The sequence below is a fragment of the Hemitrygon akajei genome, chromosome 16 (genome assembly GCF_048418815.1).
Source record: "Hemitrygon akajei chromosome 16, sHemAka1.3, whole genome shotgun sequence".
In the NCBI taxonomy this organism is placed as follows: Eukaryota; Metazoa; Chordata; class Chondrichthyes; order Myliobatiformes; family Dasyatidae; genus Hemitrygon; species Hemitrygon akajei.
Genome location: NC_133139.1, coordinates 19,472,365 through 19,490,622, shown reverse-complemented (window position 1 = coordinate 19,490,622; position 18,258 = coordinate 19,472,365). Strand labels below are relative to the sequence as shown.

At 41.3% G+C, this 18,258-nt stretch overlaps 1 protein-coding gene across 8 annotated transcripts in view; it reads left to right on the top strand.

Annotated features, from left to right (window-relative positions):
- LOC140739804 (PWWP domain-containing DNA repair factor 3A-like) overlaps nt 1-18,258 on the top strand; it is a 79,882-nt gene that overhangs the window by 20,895 nt on the left and 40,729 nt on the right. For 4 of the 8 annotated variants that reach the window (XM_073068345.1, XM_073068349.1, XM_073068346.1 and 1 more), the window contains exons 3-4: nt 9,304-9,348; nt 17,270-17,358. Coding sequence is in view for 3 of the 8 variants with exons in the window: in XM_073068343.1 (XP_072924444.1) it covers nt 17,270-17,358 (89 nt within the window). In the remaining 5 variants the exon portion in view is untranslated. The remainder of the gene's footprint in view (nt 1-9,303; nt 9,349-17,269; nt 17,359-18,258) is intronic. The other 4 variants (XM_073068343.1, XM_073068344.1, XM_073068342.1 and 1 more) reach the window with 1 other exon arrangement.

The window sequence follows — 18,258 nt, the reverse complement described above, 5'->3', positions numbered from 1 at the left end:
TTTGGCTTAGTCTGGCCAAAAAGCTCAATTTTGGTTTCATCAGTCCATAGAACCGTCTGCCACATATCTTCTGGGCAAACTCTAGCTGAAATTTCATGGGTTTTTTTCCAACAGTGACTTTCTCTTTGCCACTCTCCCATAAAGCTGCAACTGCTGAAGCACTCAGGCAACAGTTGTTGCATGCACAGTCTCTCCCATCAACCACTGAAGCTTGTAACTCCTTCAGAGTTGGCATAGGTCTCTTGCTGGCCTCTCTTCCTAGACCCCTTCTTGCACAGTCACTCAGTGATGCACCATCAATAACTCACGCCGAGACTTAGGAAGTGAGATATCGGCTTTTATTGACTGAAGAACAACACTACATCCTGGGGAAAATGAGGGAGAGCAGCAGGCCACAGTCGCCTTTATACAGGGGTCTGTGGGAGGAGCCACAGGGGTAGTCAGCAGGGTCTTGGGAGGAGCCACAGGAGCAGTCAGACAGGTATATCTAGTTCACCACACTCAGTTTTTGAGGAAGGCTTACTCCAGGCAATTTACAGCTGTGCCATATTCTTTCCATTTCATGATGACTGACTTAACTGTACTCCAAGGGATATTACAGTGATTTGGAAATTTTGTTGAATCTGTCTTTTTGCAGAGTTGCATGGAGTGTTCTTTTGTCTTCATGGTGTAGATTTTGCCAGGGTACTAACTCACCAGCAGTTGGCCCTTCCAGATATAGGTGGATTTTTTACTACACTCAAGTGAAACACCTTTACTGCACGCAGGTCTCCAAAAACAGATCTCCATTTAACTAATACTGTGATGTCTAAAACCAGTTGGCCTAAAACTTCTGGGTGGGGTGGGGTAAATACTTTTTATGGGCACTGTATTTGCTTTAAAAAAAATTGTTTTGTGTGGGGTTTCATTTTTTTTTAGAAACATTTAATTAAGGAATGCTGCTGAAGGGCTAAGGGTCAGTGCAGAATATTTAAAATTGGAGTAAAAAAAAAATTGCCTTGGGCTTTCAAAACTTTCTTGAAATCTTAAATGGGAGATGGAAGAATGTGCTGTGTAATAGTCTGTACAAAGCTTAACATCGTAATGCAATAATATTGTATAATCTCCATCGGAGCAAAGTTCAAAATAAGATTTATCATTAGAGTACATGCATGTCACCACATACAACTGTGAAATTCTTTTTCCTGTGGCATACTTAGGAAATCTGTTGGATACTAAACTTAAACAGGATCGATGTACTAGAAACGATGCAAATATAAATAAATAGCAATCAATAATAATAGCATGAAATAACAAGATAAAGTCTTTAAAGTGAGTCCATTGGTTCTGGGTGCACCTCGAGCCTGATTGTTGTGGGGTAGTAATGAAATCACTTGGTTTCCTTGGCTGCATAAATCTAGGGAATACACACTCGGGTCCAGCCAAGCCCATGGGACCGAGATGGCTCTCCCACCCCAAACCCTGGTTGTGTGGATACTGTGTCATTTGCTACCCTGTTACAAGGTTACCCTGTTACTCAGTGCCAAGAAATAACAGACAGCGCACTGCATACAGTTAAAGGAATTATATTCATGAATGTTACTTAACTAAAGGGTTCGTAAAGAAAAGTCAAATGTGCACAAGTTGGAGCTGATCTTGAACTTCTCTGTCACTCACATGCTGGGCCCTCGGTGTGCATGAAAGCACATGCCACCTTCTGAACGTCACTCACAATCCATCTCAAACAAACAGGTCTCCCACTGGGTCGTAACCTACAGCGTTGTTTTTCTTCATCTCTCGCTGAACAAAAAGACCCAGCTCACACCAGTGTCAGTCACACAACACAAAAACACTCACTAGGTCAATGGTCAGCTCACATTCCAAAGCACCCGTAATCTCTAACTTTTACCTAGAACACTGCTTCTACAGAAAGACCATTACGTTTGCAGTGAAACCTTTCCCACAGTGTTACAGTAACTATTGTGAACAGAAGTGGATCTGAACTTTCTTCAAACCTAGTGATGCTTGTAAAGATTGTTTAAGTAATTTGTAGAATTAATAGAAAGGATTTTAGAAAGGATATATAGGGTGGTCACACAGATTCTTAAATTTGGAATGGGTAGGGGAGAACTTGGGCAAAAGGGACTAGAAAAAATGAAATCAGCTTTAAATACTTCATGAAGGGCCTGATACTCTATAGTTTAAGGATGTTGCCCCAAAAATAATAGATGTGTTGCTGGTCATATTCTGAATTCCTGTGGACTCTAGAACATTTTTAAAAAAAGAGGTAAAGAGAAAACAAGGAATCAGACTAGTTACTCTCACAACACGCTGGAGGAACTCAGCAGGTTGGGCAGCATCCGTGGAAACAAGCAGTCAATGTTTCAGGCCAAGACCCTTCGTCAGAACTGAAGAGGGGTCTCGGCCCGAAACGTTGACTGTTCGTTTCCACGGATGCTGCCTGACCCGTTGAGTTCCTCCAGCGTGTTGTACATGTTGCTTTGACCCCAGCATCTGCGGAGTATTTTGTGTTTAAGACTAGTTACCCTGTCATCAGTAGCTGGGGGAAATACTAGAGTCCATTATAAAGAACATAATAGCAGAGCACTTGGAAAATAGTGAGTGTATTGGACAGTCAATATGCATTTCCAAAAGGGAAAACGAGCCACAGATACAATGGAATTGCATGGGGTTGTAAAGGAATAGTGGGCATGTCATGTTTGGACTTCTCTGTAGTTCTCTAATAAGAGCTTAGCACATGGAATTTGAAGAGGCACTGGTTGGCAGACAGGAAATGGAAGGAATAAATGGATCTATTTGCAGGTTGCAACTAGTGACTGAGTTACTTCAGGAATCAATGCTAGGACTGCAGCTATTCACCATGGTATAAACGTAAGTGATTTTCTGATTGCAGATTTTCTAACTTCTTATGACATTGCTAATCATGTTGCAGAATTTAAACTTTGAGTTTAGAAACATTATGCTTGACTAGTGCTGATTCTTTATTTGGATAATGCAATCTTTAAGCTACTCCACAATGATCACATTATCAAGATTAATTTATTTTCTTCAGCTTACCTGTGAACTCTGCACTGCACTTCTTGATCACATTGTTTTTATGAATGGTAGCTGAATCACAATACAGTGTAGGGCATTCTTGTAATCATAGGCTAGATGTAGAAACCCTGTGTCTGGTTACTTAAAATCTAACTCTATTGTTCAACTCCTGGATTTCACTGCTGCTTTAATCGTCATGCATTTATTCCTTTAGAGTCGACTCCCTTCCCGATTTCCACCTTGCAGTAGGTTGCCTACTGTCTTGTTAAATTTCACTCAGCTCTTTACTCATCTGTTTTGTCATCAGGCCTTCAGCTAGAATTCAGATCTTGTAATTTTATCTTCAGGCTTTTCTTGATCTTGCCCTTCTGGCATCACTGCAATACTCTCCAGTTACAATTTTGATAATTATATCAGTCACCATTCGGAATCTGACTGTGTAAATATTTCCTGTTCACTATTCTTAACATGCATTTCCTCACAACGACACAAAATCTTTCAAATCTTTTTTTTTGTATTTTTCTTTTTTCTGTTCCTCTAATCATCTCATCACTTGTTAACAGCCCTGACCTTGCAATTCAGGGTTCTGATACAATCAATGTATGTGAAACCCCGCTGGTTTCCTTGGCTCCCCTGGTGTAAGTCTAAGGAAGACACACTCCAGTCCCGTCAAACCCATGAGATTGAGACTGCTCTCCAACCCCAAACCCTGGTTTGTGTGGATGTGGTGTAATTTGCAACCCTGTTACAACTTGGTGTCAGGAAACAACAGTCAGCACTGTATTCAGTTAAAGGAACTATATTTATGAATCTTAACTAAAGGGTTAGTAAAGAAAAGAAAGAACAAAAGCAAAAAGGGCCCATTATAATTAAACAGTCAAATGTGCACCAGTTGGAGCTCAATTCACCGATCCTCTGCCAGGTTCCATCGAATCACGATCTCCCCACTGGGTTGTATCCTACAACTGGTTCTGTCCAGCATCTCTTGCATCTCATTCCATCTCTCGCCGAACAAAAAGCCCAGTTCACATTCCAAAGCATGAATTATTTCTAACCATAACCCAAACACTGCTAAAGAAAGACCATTAAGTTAGTAGTGAAACCTTTTCCAGAGCATTACACTCTTCCCTACCCCCACCAACCAAAATTAGTTGTGCCACATTCTGTTCCCCGGGTGCGACATAGATCTGATGGGTATCCTGATTCTTTGGGACCTTCTTACTCCATCATCTGCTCTTTCCTGTCTACCTGGGGAGGATCCTGCCTGTCCATTACTCGTGCCCCCCGACAGCTCGGCCCCTCATCACTTGGCTGAGCTTGCCCTCAAGCCCAGTTACTTTAGAGTCCAGCCTCCCATTATTTTCTAACCTCAAACCTGCCTGTCCAATGCTGGTTCCCCTCCCCTATTTCACCCATCTCAGAATGAGAAGGGTTGGGCATCTCTTCATCAAGTATCGGGGAGTTTGCGAGGCCAGTGTATACCACCCCCCCCCCACCCCATTTCCTCATCCTCTAAGTTCATATCACATTTCAGGGGTGGGGTCTGGTCCAGTCCTTCCCACTGCTGGACCTTCAGTTCGCCCATGTCACCACAGAGTCCTCTCCAGGTATAGGGTCCAAATCAGGCTCTGGATCAGCACATGCCTCTTGTCCCAGAGGTACACAGGCGCATTCCCAATCCTCTGGTTTCACCTGGAAAACTAGCACGTTTGGCATCTGACTCTTCAGTATGTAGGGTGTAGCCACCCACCAGTCAGCCACTTTGTGCTTCCCATGTAGCCCCAAATTCTTTGAGGACTGTCTCCAGGCATTATTTGGGAGAACCTAACCTTTTGATCATACCTTCTGTTCTTTCCTTGATTCTGCTTGGTAACCGCAACCTCAGCTACTTCATAAGCCTTTTTCAGCTCCCTTCTCATATCAGACATACTTCAGATAAGTCTTCCGTTATAGATCTTCCCCACCAGTCCCAAAACAGGTCAATGGGCAACCTTGCTTTGCACCCAAACATCAGATAATACGGCATGTACTCTTGGAGCTTCATTCTGTATACAATTGTAGCAGTGGACCAGTATTTTGCCCATATGTTGACTCCTCTTGATCTTTTTACTGATCTCCAGGATTCCGAGCATGCCTAGCAAGGTCCAATTGAACCTTTTGAGCTGGGGATCACCCTGCAGGTGATAAGGCGTAGTCCTTGAATTCTTGATTCCAGGCATGCTCAGTTACTCATGTATGAGCCTACTCTCGAAATCCCACCCCTGATCACTATGTATCCGCCTGGGGAAACCATAATAAACAGAATACTTCTCCCATAACACTTTGGCTATGGTGGACACCCTCTGATCCTTGGTAGGGAAGTCTCGAGTGTATCTGGTGTAGTGATCCATGATAACCAAAACACATACACACCAGATCAAATGGCCCCACTCTCTGCAAGTGGGATAACGGAGCAATCCTCGTAGGCAGCGTCTTCCTCCATATGCATCGACTGCATGACTTGCAATATCCTTCAATTTCCAGCTTCGTTCGAGGCCAGTAGAACCAATCTCTGAGCAATCCATAGCTCTTGTCAAACCCCAAATGGAACAAGGGCTCCCAAGTCCCTTTGCATCTGCATTTTGAATTCTCTCCTCATCTAAATAATAGTCTGCCTGTTTATTTCTTCCACCAAAGTGCATAAACATACACTTACCAACATTGTATTTCATTTGCCACTTCTTTGCCCATTCCCCTAAACTATCCAAGTCTCTCTGTAGGCACAACCCACCCCTCCACCTATCTTTGTATCATTGGCAAATTTAGCCACAAATCCATTAAACCAAAGTCCAAATCATTGACGTACATTGTGAAAAGCAGCGGTCCCAACACTGACCCCTGTGGAACTCCACTGGTAACTGGCAGCCAACCAGAATAGGATCTCTTTATTCCCACTGTCTGTTTTCTGCTGATCAGCCAATGTTCCACCCACACTAGTAACTTCCCTGTAATTCCATGGATTCTTATCTTGCTGTGCAGCCTTGTGTGCGGCACCTTGTCATAGGCCTTCTAAAAATTCAAGTACACCATGTCTACTGCATCTCCTTCCACATCAGACCACTTCTTTCCCTCACTCTTCAGAATCAAGAGCAACTTGTTTTTAAAGTCTCTGCCCCCAGCTATGGGAAGCGTTGCTTCGATTCGGCAAGCTTGCCTCTGGGAAAGTATGGGCAGCCCATGGACCCCCTCTCCTGGGGTCCCAGGCAGTTCCACTGTCAATACATCAGAACTAAAACAAAGTTTTTGCCTGCCATTTTGTCAAACCACCACTCCATGATCATAACTGTTCCTCATGCTTTAATGGTACTTAAAGTCAGAATTAACAATTCATACAATACCCCACTCAATACACAGGCATTTAGCACCGGTAACCCCATGGATTCATGCCACCATTCAACCACAGATCTTAATCACTTTACTGGACAATAGTTTAACACATGCTTAAACACACAATCCACTTGATCAGTGCTCGGGGCAATCACACAGCATCTAGCGAAATTGATCCAGAATGAAACCCCGCTGATTTCCTCGGCTGTGTAAGTCTAAGGAAGACTCACTCCGGTCCTGCCAAACCCGTGAGATTGTAACGGCTCTCCCAACCCAAACCCTGGTTTGTGTGGATGCTGGGTAATTTGTAACCCTGTTACAACTCGGTATCAAGAAACAGCGGACAGCACACTGCATAGAATTAAAGGAATTATATTTATTGATCTTGAGTAAAGAGTTGGTAAAGAAAAGAAAGAAAAAAGCAAAAAGGGCCCATTATAACTAAACAGTCAAATGTGCACCAGTTGGAGCTCAATTCACTGATCATCAGTTGATCTCGCTGCCCATTTTCATCGAATCATGATCGCCTCACTGGATCGTATCCTACGACGGGTTCTCTCCAGTGTCTTCTCTCTTCATCTCATGCCGAACAAAAAACCCAGCTCACATTCCAAAGCATCCGTTATCTCTAACCATAACTGCTACAGAGAGGTGATTACATTAGCAGTAAAAACTTTTCCAGGGTGTTATCTATGTATTGTATGTATTTTACTACATATCATAATTGATCTGTTCAGAAATTTGTCCTGAATGCCAGGTTGTGCACAGCTTTTTATTGATACAATCTTAAAATTACAATGGTACTAGACCTTTTTAAATATGCAAATTGGGAGCCTGATGTGACCCACCATCCTCATCTAATAGTTGGTCACCAGGCCTGGCCTGCATTGGAATTATTTTCCATTGTTTATAGGGTGTGGATGGCTGCCATTTATTCTCTATCCTTAATGGCCTCCTGAATTGATTGGCTACTTGTGCCATTTTCAGAGGCTGTTAAAATCAACTTCTTTGGGCCTAATCACAAACAAGATAGTCAAGGTAGATTTCCTTTTATAAGAACGTGTGAAGCAGATGGGGATTTACAATAATTTCAGTGTTTCCTTTCCCTTATTTTTTTAAAAAAGCAAGTTGTGAGGAAGATTGCATAGTCTACTGAAGAATATAGGTAATTGAGTGGGTAATAAAAATTTAGCAGGTGAAATAGACAGGAATTTGAGATGTTTAATTATAGTAGGAAAGGTGGATTATTTAATGGAGACTGACTCAGAATGCTGCAGACATTAGCATCTTGTATCACTGCACATAGAATATACCAGTTTAGCATATAGATAGACTAAATAATTGGGAAAGCAAATTGAATGTGGGCTGTTTTGATCTCTGAGACGAGCAAGTTGGTTTACAAGGAAATGTTGAGCAGGTCAGGACTGTGGATGTTGGAGTTTTGAAGGGTCAGTAGTGATTTTATTGAAATGTGTAATTCTGAGCGGGATTGAGTCAGTTATACACCATGGAAACAGGCCCTCAGCCCAATTCAACCATGCCAAACCAATTAACTGCCTATTCTTTGAAGGAATATTTCTACTTGTGAGAGCAGGGGCTCAAGCTAGGGGCACACTTTCAGAATAAAAGTACAGTAGTCCATTTTGAGATGGAAGTGTAAAGAAGATTCTCCTTTCAGAGGGTCTTGAATATTTCTAACTCTACCCAGATAACTGTTGAGCTTACTCATTGACGAATATTATGGCAAATATTATTTTTTGACTGTAAGAGTTGAAGCCAATGAAAAACGTAGGAAAATGGTGTCATGTCCAAGGTGGGATTAGTCATTTATCTTGTAGAATGGTAGAGCAGCCTTGAAGGGCAATGTAGCCTACTTCTCCATTTATAGTAACTTGGATTCTTAAGTTCAACTGAGTAATGTCTCATGAAAAGAGAGGATTTTTGTGCGATTGGTTCTTCTCTGCAGTGTTGGTCAAGATTATATACCCTGTTATCAGGAGTAGGACTTAATGTCACAAGACTATTACTGTCTATGTTTTTTTTCCCTGGTGTGGTGCTTGTTGGAAGATTTAATTTTGAATTGCTGAATCCAAGACTCTCCTAAGAGAGAGTACTCCTTGTACTCTTGTTACAACTTCCTCAAAAGTTGATCCTTGTGAGCCCTGTAGGTCAAATCATAGATTCTGCTTTAATTTTTTTAAGTTTATAAATAGATGAGTACAATTATGAGTACATTATGAAATACATGGATGTGGAATTGTGTGGAAAAACTTAGCAGTGATTCTCGTTGTTTTGGAGAGTATCTTAGTCTGTTCCAAGCACATTAATTCCATTAACGCAAGTTGTATCCTACAGAAGTGTTTAATCATGATTAGCCACCTAAATTTGAGGCACAATTGTGGTATGACCAGTAAATCCTAGTAGTACGTTATCTGTTTGTGGTTTATTTTATTAATTAGCTCAGTAGATTTTGTTTTCAATTGGGTGATTTTTTTTTTCTCTTTCTTGCTCCCTCTTTGCCACAAAGCACTTTGATTTTGTGAAGGTCATCAATACCAATGAAAATGCTGCCCTGAGTGTATTTACATGTTTTGCACTTTGTGCTCACCTCAGACATGTCTTTTTTTTATCAAAATGGGCAACTCTAGTCTCATTTTGTAGTGGATGCCATTATTGGCCCCATTGTGGTGATGAATAGCCAATGATGTATGGCCATCATGCACTCCAAAAGGCCAAGGTGACTCAGTTTCAATTGGGCCTGTCATCTTAAGATTCCTTTAAGATCTTTATTGGAATGCTTTTTTTAATCTTCAGTTTCCAATGTTTTCTTTAATCTTTATTTTCTTATGGAACATTGTCTTAAACTTTCTTTTTGTATTTTTAACTATTGTGGTGCTATAGAAGTTACATTCTTCGTTGGGAAATTAACAAATACTCCCATAAAAGGTAAGATTCATATTGAAGTATCTATATATTTTCCTTGTAATGTGCATTTTAACTTTTGCACTTGGTGACAAAATCAGTTAAAGTTGGTACTAATTTTGCTTTATAACCGGTTTGGTTTAACTTTGCCTTGCGACTACTGTTTTAAGTCTTTGCAATAAGAATCAGATTGAAGGAAAAACAACATTTTGAGATGCCCTTGTGTATAATGCTCGGATGTATTTGCTTTTCTGGACCTAAAAAGATGTGTTCATTGTTGTACAGTTAACATAAGTGCACATTGGTCCTTGTGTATAATTGTTTTGATTCCAAAATATCTCCTTCTGGTGTTATTGAAACCAGAAAAATGTGCTACATTCCTAAGATTTGGTCAATAGTTTTAATATTCTCAGTGGCAGAAGGGAGAAGATGGTGGTGGTCCGTCATATCTGATGAAGACAGGAAATTTGTGGGAGAGTTTTTAAAATAGAAAAGCCTTTGCACTGGAGAAATTCCACTCTCTACCTCAGAAGTCTGAGTCTAGTGGTATGAGTAGTCATCACAACTAGGTTCTACTTTGGTTGTAGTAGGTGATCAGTACTTCTATGCTTCGTCATGCCGTTTGCTCTCCACAGAGTGTTGCCGTACTGCCTTACTGGCTGTTGGATCTCACTAGATCTAATCCACTCAGTCCATTAGAGCTGACTTCACATGCTAGGGCAGACATGTCCCTATCTCACCAAGGCATGAGGCCACCAGCTGTCCTCTGCTGGTTTATCTTGCCTGTCAGATTGGTGCACTGTGTGGCCACTGTCACTTACAAACTGCTACTTGTGCCCTGGGTGAGAGCTGAGTGTCCAGTGGGAACCAAAGGTGAGTGAGCGGCCCCAGATAGAACACAAGTCCCTTCACCAGTTGTGCTAGCCCTCCGTGGACGCCCAATTCACCCCAAAGAAAGAGGATGTTAGAGGCATAATTATCAATCTCAACTTGTATACCTATACTCCTCATCCTTTTCCAGTCCTGCCAAAGGGTCTTGGCCCAAAACATCGACTATACTCTTTTCTGTAGATGCTGCCTGGCCTGCTGAGTTCCTTTAACATTTTGTGTGTGTGTTGCTTGGATTTCTAGCATCTGCCAATTTTCTCCTGTTTATATATACCTTTTGCTGTCTTTACTGTAATGGGCAGCAAGATTTGTCCATTGTCCAGGTGAGGTAGAGTGCCAGCTGTTAGTGTAGTGCCATCAGCATCGGATTTTGAGGTGAATGGTCCCAAGTTCAAATCTGTCTGGCTCTTTGCATGCTTTCTATCTGTGCTGGATTGAGCATCAAGCTAGCAACTCAGCTTCATTTTTTTTTTAATAAAAGATGGTCAAATGCTAAGGAAATGTCAAAAATGCTGCCTGATGAGATAGAACATTGCTTCACAACTGGGGGACTTGTGTTAAGTTTAATGGCCATCAGTATAGTTTAGTCAGTTCCAGAGGCATGAATTTTTGCATGTATCAATTTTGGGTGTGATACAAGATATTTCTTGAGGCCTTTGATATCCCTTCTGCTGATTTGAGGACCTATAACTTGCCCCCGCTTGCCCCTCAATCTCAATTGATGGGGTCAAACTTGATCCATCCCAAGCAGTGAGTATGTGCATTTGATTTGCCTGCCAGCCTGTAAGTTGAACTGCCTTCCAGGCACAAAACAAAAGAAACATTGTACCCTGCCCTACCCAAAATTTGGAAAGGCCACTATATTAACACCATCACTAGGCTTTCTTCCAAATCTTGGGTTTTATTGTTGCATGAAAAGGTTTTTTTTTTATGACAATAAGCCTTTTGAACCATTGGTGTTTGTTGGAACAGAGAGTACTGCTTCTGCTGATTAGGGATGAACTAATTTCCAAAAGAACAGAAAATTAAGTCTCCTATTCTTACCAGCAGTGTACTGGTAAGATTGCAAGAAAAAAGACAATAGTGTTTTTGAGCATTAAGTCCTCGTGCACAATTTCCTTACTATTCTAGCTTCTATGTAGAAACATAGAAAATAGGTGCAGGAGTAGGCCATTTGGCCCTTCGAGCCTGCACCGCCATTCAGTATGATCATGGCTGATCATCCAACTCAGAACCCTGTACCTGCTTTCTCTCCATACCCCCTGATCCCTTTAGCCACAAGGGCCATATCTAACTTCCTCTTAAATATAGCCAATGAACTGGCCTCAACTGTTTCCTGTGGCAGAGAATTCCACAGATTCACCACTCTCTGTGTGAAGAAGTTTTTCCTCATCTCGGTCCTAAAAGGCTTCCCCTTTATCCTTAAACTGTGACCCCCTCGTTCTGGACTCCCCCAACATCGGAAACAATCTTCCTGCATCTAGCCTGTCCAATCCCTTTAGAATTTTGTATGCTTCAATGAGATCCCCTCTCAATCTTCTAAATTCTAGTGAGTATAAGCCTAGTCGATCCAGTCTTTCTTCATATGAAAGTCCTGCCATCCCAGGAATCAATCTGGTGAACCTTCTTTGTACTCCCTCTATGGCAAGAATGTCTTTCCTCAGATTAGGGGACCAAAACTGCACACAATACTCTAGGTGTGGTCTCACCAAGGCCTTGCACAACTGCAGTAGAACCTCCATGCTCCTGCACTCAAATCCTTTTGCTATGATTGCCAACATACCATTTGCCTTTTTCACCGCCTGCTGTACCTGCATGCCCACCTTCAATGACTGGTGTACAATGACACCCAGGTCTCGTTGCACCTCCCCTTTTCCTAATCAACCACCGTTCAGATAATAATCTGTTTTCCTGTTCTTGCAACCGAAGTGGATAACCTCACATTTATCCACATTAAATTGCATCTGCCATGAATTTGCCCACTCACACTAACCTATCCAAGTCACCCTGCATCCTCTTAGCATCCTCCTCACAGCTAACACCGCCGCCCAGCTTTGTGTCATCCGCAAACTTGGAGATGCTGCATTTAATTCCCTTGTCTAAATCATTAATATATATTGTAAACAACTGAGGTCCCAGCACTGAGCCTTGCAGTACCCCACTAGTCACTGCCTGCCATTCTGAAAAGGTCCTGTTTACTCCCACTCTTTGCTTCTTGTCTGCCAACCAATTCTCTATCCACATCAATACCATACCCCCAAATACCATGTGCTTTAAGTTTGCACACTAATCTCCTGTATGGGACCTTGTCAAAAGCCTTTTGAAAATCTAAATATACCACATCCACTGGCTCTCCCCTATCCACTCTACTAGTTACATCTTCAAAAAATTCTATAAGATTCATCAGACATGATTTTTCTTTCACAAATCCATGCTGACTTTGTCCAATGTTTTCACCTCTTTCCAAATGTGCTGTTATCACATCTTTGATAACCGACTCTAGCATTTTCCCCACCACCGATGTCAGACTCACCGGTCTATAATTCCCTGGTTTTTCTCTCCCTCCTTTTTTAAAAAGTGGGGTTACATTAGACACCCTCCAATCCTCAGGAACTAATCCAGAATCTAAGGAGTTTTGAAAAATTATCACTAATGCGTCCAGTATTTCTTGGGCTACTTCCTTAAGCACTCTGGGATGCAGACCATCTGGCCCTGGGGATTAATCTGCCTTTAATCCCTTTAATTTACCTAACACCACTTCCCTACTAACATGTATTTCCCTCAGTTCCTCCATCTCACTAGACCCTCGGTCCCTTACTATTTCCGGAAGATTATTTATGTCCTCCTTAGTGAAAGCAGAACCAAAGTAGTTATTCAACTGGTCTGCCATGTCCTTGTTCCCTATGATCAATTCACCTGTTTCTGACTGTAAGGGACCTATATTTGTCTTGACCAATCTTTTTCTTTTCACATATCTATAAAAGCTTTTACAGTCAGTTTTTATGTTCCCTGCCAGCTTTCTCTCATAATCTTTTTTCCCTTTCTTAATTAAGCACTTTGTCCTCCTCTGCTGGTCTCTGAATTTCTCCCAGTCCTCAGGTGTGCCGCTTTTTTTTTTTGTTGCTAATTTATATGTTTCTTCTTTGGACTTGATACTATCCCTAATTTCCCTGGTCAGCCACGGGTGCACTACCTTCCCCGGTTTATTCTTTTGCCAAACTGGGATGAACAATTGTTGTAGTTCATTCATGCGATCTTTAAATGCTTGCCATTGCATATCCACTGTCAACCCTTTAAGTATCATTTGCCCGTCTATCTTAGCTAATTCACGTCTCATACCTTCAAAGTTACCCTTCTTTAAGTTCAGAACCTTTGTTTCTGAATTAACTATGTCACTCTCCATCTTAATGAAGAATTCCACCATATTATGGTCACTCTTACCCAAGGGGCCTCGCACAACAAGATTGCTAACTAACCCTTCCTCATTGCTCAATACCCAATCTAGAATAGCCTGCTCTCTAGTTGGTTCCTCGACATGTTGGTTCAGAAAAACATCCCGCATACATTCCAAGAAATCCTCTTCCTCAGCACCCTTACCGATTTGGTTCACCCAATCTATATGTAGCTACCCATTATAGCTACTGTTCCTTTATTGCACGCATTTCTAATTTCCTGTTTAATGCCATCCCCAACCTTACTACTACTGTTAGGTGGCCTGTACACAACTCCCACCAGCATTTTCTGCCCCTTAGTGTTATGCAGCTCTACCCATATCGATTCCACATCCTCCAGGCTAATGTCCTTCCTTTCTATTGCGTTAATCTCCTCTCTAACCAGCAATGCTACCCCACCTCCTTTTCTTTCCTGTCTATCCCTCCGGAATATTGAATATCCCTGGATGTTGAGCTCCCATCCTTGGTCACGCTGGAGCCATGTCTCTGTGATCCCAACTATATCATATTCATTAATAACTATCTGCACATTCAATTCATCCACCTTGGTACGAATGCTCCTCGCATTGACGCACAAAGCCTTCAGGCTTGTTTTTACAACACTCTTAGCCCTTACACAATTATGTTGAAAAGTGGCCCTTTTTGCTTTTTTCCCTGGATTTGCCTGCCTGCCACTTTTACTTTTCACCTTAGTACTTTTTGCTTCTACCCTCATTTTACATCCTTCTGTCTCTCTGCACTTGTTCCCATCCTCCTGCCACATTAGTTTAAATCCTCCTGAACAGCAGTAGCAAACGCTCCCCCTAGGACGTTGGTTCCAGTCCAGCCCAGGTGCAGACCGTACTGTTTATACCGGTCCCACCTCCCCCAGAACTGGTTCCAATGCCCCAGAAATTTGAATCCCTCCCCCTTGCACCATTTTTCAAGCCACGTATTCATCTGAAATATCCTCCTATTTCTACTCTGACTAGCACGTGGCACTGGTAGTAATCCAGAGATTATTACCTTTGTGGTCCTACTTTTTAGTTTATCTCCTAACTCCCTAAATTCACCTTGTAGGACCTAATCCCGTTTTTTCCTATATCGTTGGTTCCTATGTGCACCACGACAACTGGCTGTTCACCCTCCCATTCCAGAATGTCCTGCAGCCACTCAGAGACATCCTTGACCCTTGCACCAGGGAGGCAACATACCATCCTGGAGTCTCATTTGCGGCCACAGAAACGCCCTTTACAATCGAATCCCCTATCACTATAGCTCTTCCACTCCTTTTCCTTCCCTCCTGCGCCACAGAGCCACCCATGGTGCAATGAACTTGGCTGCTGCTGCCTTCCCCTGATGAGACATCTCCCCTAACAGTATCCAAAACAGTATATCTGTTTAGGAGGGAGATGACCCCAGGGGACTCCTGCACTACCTGCCGACTGCTATGCTGTCTAGTGGCCAACCATTCCCTTTCTGCCTGTGTAGCCTTTACCTGCGGTGTGGCCAACTCACTGAATGTGCTATTCACGACTTTCTCAGCATCGCGGATGCTCCTGTATGAATCCAATCGCAGCTCCAGACACTCAATGCGGTCTGCCAGAAGCTGCAGCTGGACACACTTCCTGCACAAATAGTCGTCAGGGACACTGGAAGTCTTTAAAACTTTAAAGACTTTTTTTAAAAGTCTTTAAAACTTTAAAACATTTTTAAAACTAGTGAAATAGGACCCATCCTAATTTGTGCCAGAGTAATCAATGACAATTTACACATGAATTATAAACTTCTGGAGAGACTGAGTGGTTTTGTGAATGATTATGGAACTGTAATTGTAGCACAGCTTGTACAGTGCAAAATAAACCTGTTCCATTCATACCATTTACCCCAAATGCAAATACAACAGCAGTTCAGTGGTGCCTTTGAGGCTTTCGTGTGTACAGTGACTAAAATGCTATGTCTGTGATTTATCATTCTTGCTGCTGATTTTTAACTTGATTGTTACTGCTCTGTGAGGAAGTTAGGAGCTCAATTTGGCAGTGATTAATTAAATCAGAAAATATGATGTTGAGTGGCTCTGTTAGCAACCATTTACCAATGCTTGCTTGCCAATCTTTGGAGGCAGAGAACTGTGTCCCCATAATAACAGTGGAGCTGTAAATATAATAGATAATTGAGCTTGCATGTTCTTATGGAGCTAAGATTTCACATTGGCTCTATTCCATTTCTTCCTTTGATACAATTAACATCATCTTAAGGAAATCATGATTGTTCTGCTATTCTACAGATCATTTGCTGATTCCACCTCATATTGCATCTGCTTCTTAATGACTTTTCTTCATGCTTAACTAAATATGATTCTGCCTAGCAAATCCAGTAAGTGTTTCACAGCGTTAGTCCTGGCAGGTATGTTCCTCTAATGGTGATATGTTGTTTTGGATAAAAATACTTTTCTATTTGTCACATTTATGGCCCATCCTTAATTGTCTCTGAACTGAAGAACTGGTTAAGAAGAAACCATATTAAATGGTCTGGAGTCAAACCAGGCCTGACCAGGCAAAAATGTCAAATTTCCTTCCCTGAATTAATTAACAAATCAATGAGTTTGTATAAGAAAATCTGGGTAGTTTTAAGATTATTGTAAGACTGATTTTCTTAACTTCAGATTTATTTATTACTTGAATTAAGCACCTTCAAGCTCCTGGGTGTCAAGACCTCTGAGGATCTAACTTGGTCCGAACATATTGATGTAGTCATAAAGAAGGCAAGACAGCAGCTATACTTTATTAGGAGTTTGAAGAGATTTGGCATTTCAACAAATACACTCAAAAACTTCTGTAGTTGTACTGTGGAGAGCATTCTGACAGGCTGCATCACTGTCTGGTATGGAGAGGCCACTGCACAGGACCAAAGAAGCTGCAGAAGGTTGTAAATCTAGTCAGCTCCATCTTGGGTACTAGCCTACAAAGTACCCAAGATATCTTTAGGGAGTGGTATCTCTGAAAGGCAGCATCCATTATTAAGGACCTCCACCACCCAGGGCATGCCCTTTAATCACTGTTACCATCAGGCAGGCAATACAGAAGCCTGAAGGCGCACACTCAGCAATTCAGGAACAGCTTCTTCCCCTCTACCATCTGATTCCTAAGTGGACATTAAAGCTTTGGACACTACCTCACTTCTTTTATTATACAGTATTTCTGTTTTTGCAGTTTTTAAAAAAATAATCTATTCAATATACGTGGTTAATTTACTTAATTATTGTTCTATTTTATTATAGATTATAATCTGCTAGATTATGTATTGCATTGAACTGCTGCTGCTAAGTTAACAAATTTCAGGTCATGTGCTGGTGATAATAAATCTGATTCTGATTCTGAAATATCGCAATGATCGTGGTAGTATCCAAACTCATTTCTCAACGGGCCAGAACCGTTAAGTAATTGAACCACTATGTTGTGACACCTCATTGTTTATATAAACTTCAGTAACTAATTGACTTCCTGAAGTTTTAGTCATGCAACAATCACAACTGCAACATTAGTTGTCTTTTAAGTACCCCACTTTGTATACTTTGTTGATGAATGTACAGTGTTGTCCACAACTTTTTTTCTCTTTTAAAAAAGATACTGTTGAAGTCTGGTATTTCTCCCAGTGAAACGCCCAAGACAAATTCAGACTGTTTGGATGTCCAAATAATATGCTTGGATAAACGGTAAGTATTAAAATTTAATTTTGTCAACACAAATCTTGACAGAATCGTGCCCATTTAATTAAGTTCTGTGACTAGAAAATGTAATAATTATTAGCTTTATTTTCTGTTCTTGTACCTTATTTTCTTCTGTAGTGGTAGGTGCATGCAACATGGTGCCAGGGTGGTAGAAGAGGCAAATACATTAAAGACATTTAAGAGACTCTTAGGCACAGTAATGAAAGAAAAATGAAGACTTATGTGGGAGGGAAGGGTTAAATTTATCTTGTAGTAGGTTAAAGGGTGGGTACAACCTTGTGGTCCAGAGGGCTGATACTGTGTACCCAATATAACAAGGCTGTGTTAATTTCTCAGCTCATGCTGCTGTTGTCTGATCATTAAATAAATTGGGTACATACTCTCCAGATCCAAGGTTTTCTTAGAAAGCTCCACACTGAGGTACAGAAGGAATATTGTATTTGTGAAATTTTAGGTACTTTATTATTCTACTGCCCTGTAACAATGAACAAATGTGAAGCTGGGAAATGAACACTCAATCTGCATTTTCTACATAGTAGTGATGGCAAACCAATTGAACATTTGTGAGAGCTGTAATACACACGAAATGCTGGAAGAACCCACCAGGCCAGGCAGCATCTATGGAAATGAGTAAACAGGTCTTGATGAATGGTTTCAGCTTGAAACATCAACTTTTCCATAGCCTGGCTAGTTGAGTTCCTCCAGCATTTTGTGTGTATTACTTTGATTTGTAGCATCTGCAGATTTTCTCTTGTTTGTAAGAGCTGGTTGCTCTGGATTCTGGGTTACCTGATTCATTAGTCCTTTTATAGAATTACAATTTTAAGACTCTCACATTGCACTCCTTAAAGCGAATAAGCGATACTTGTGATAGTTGGAATTCAT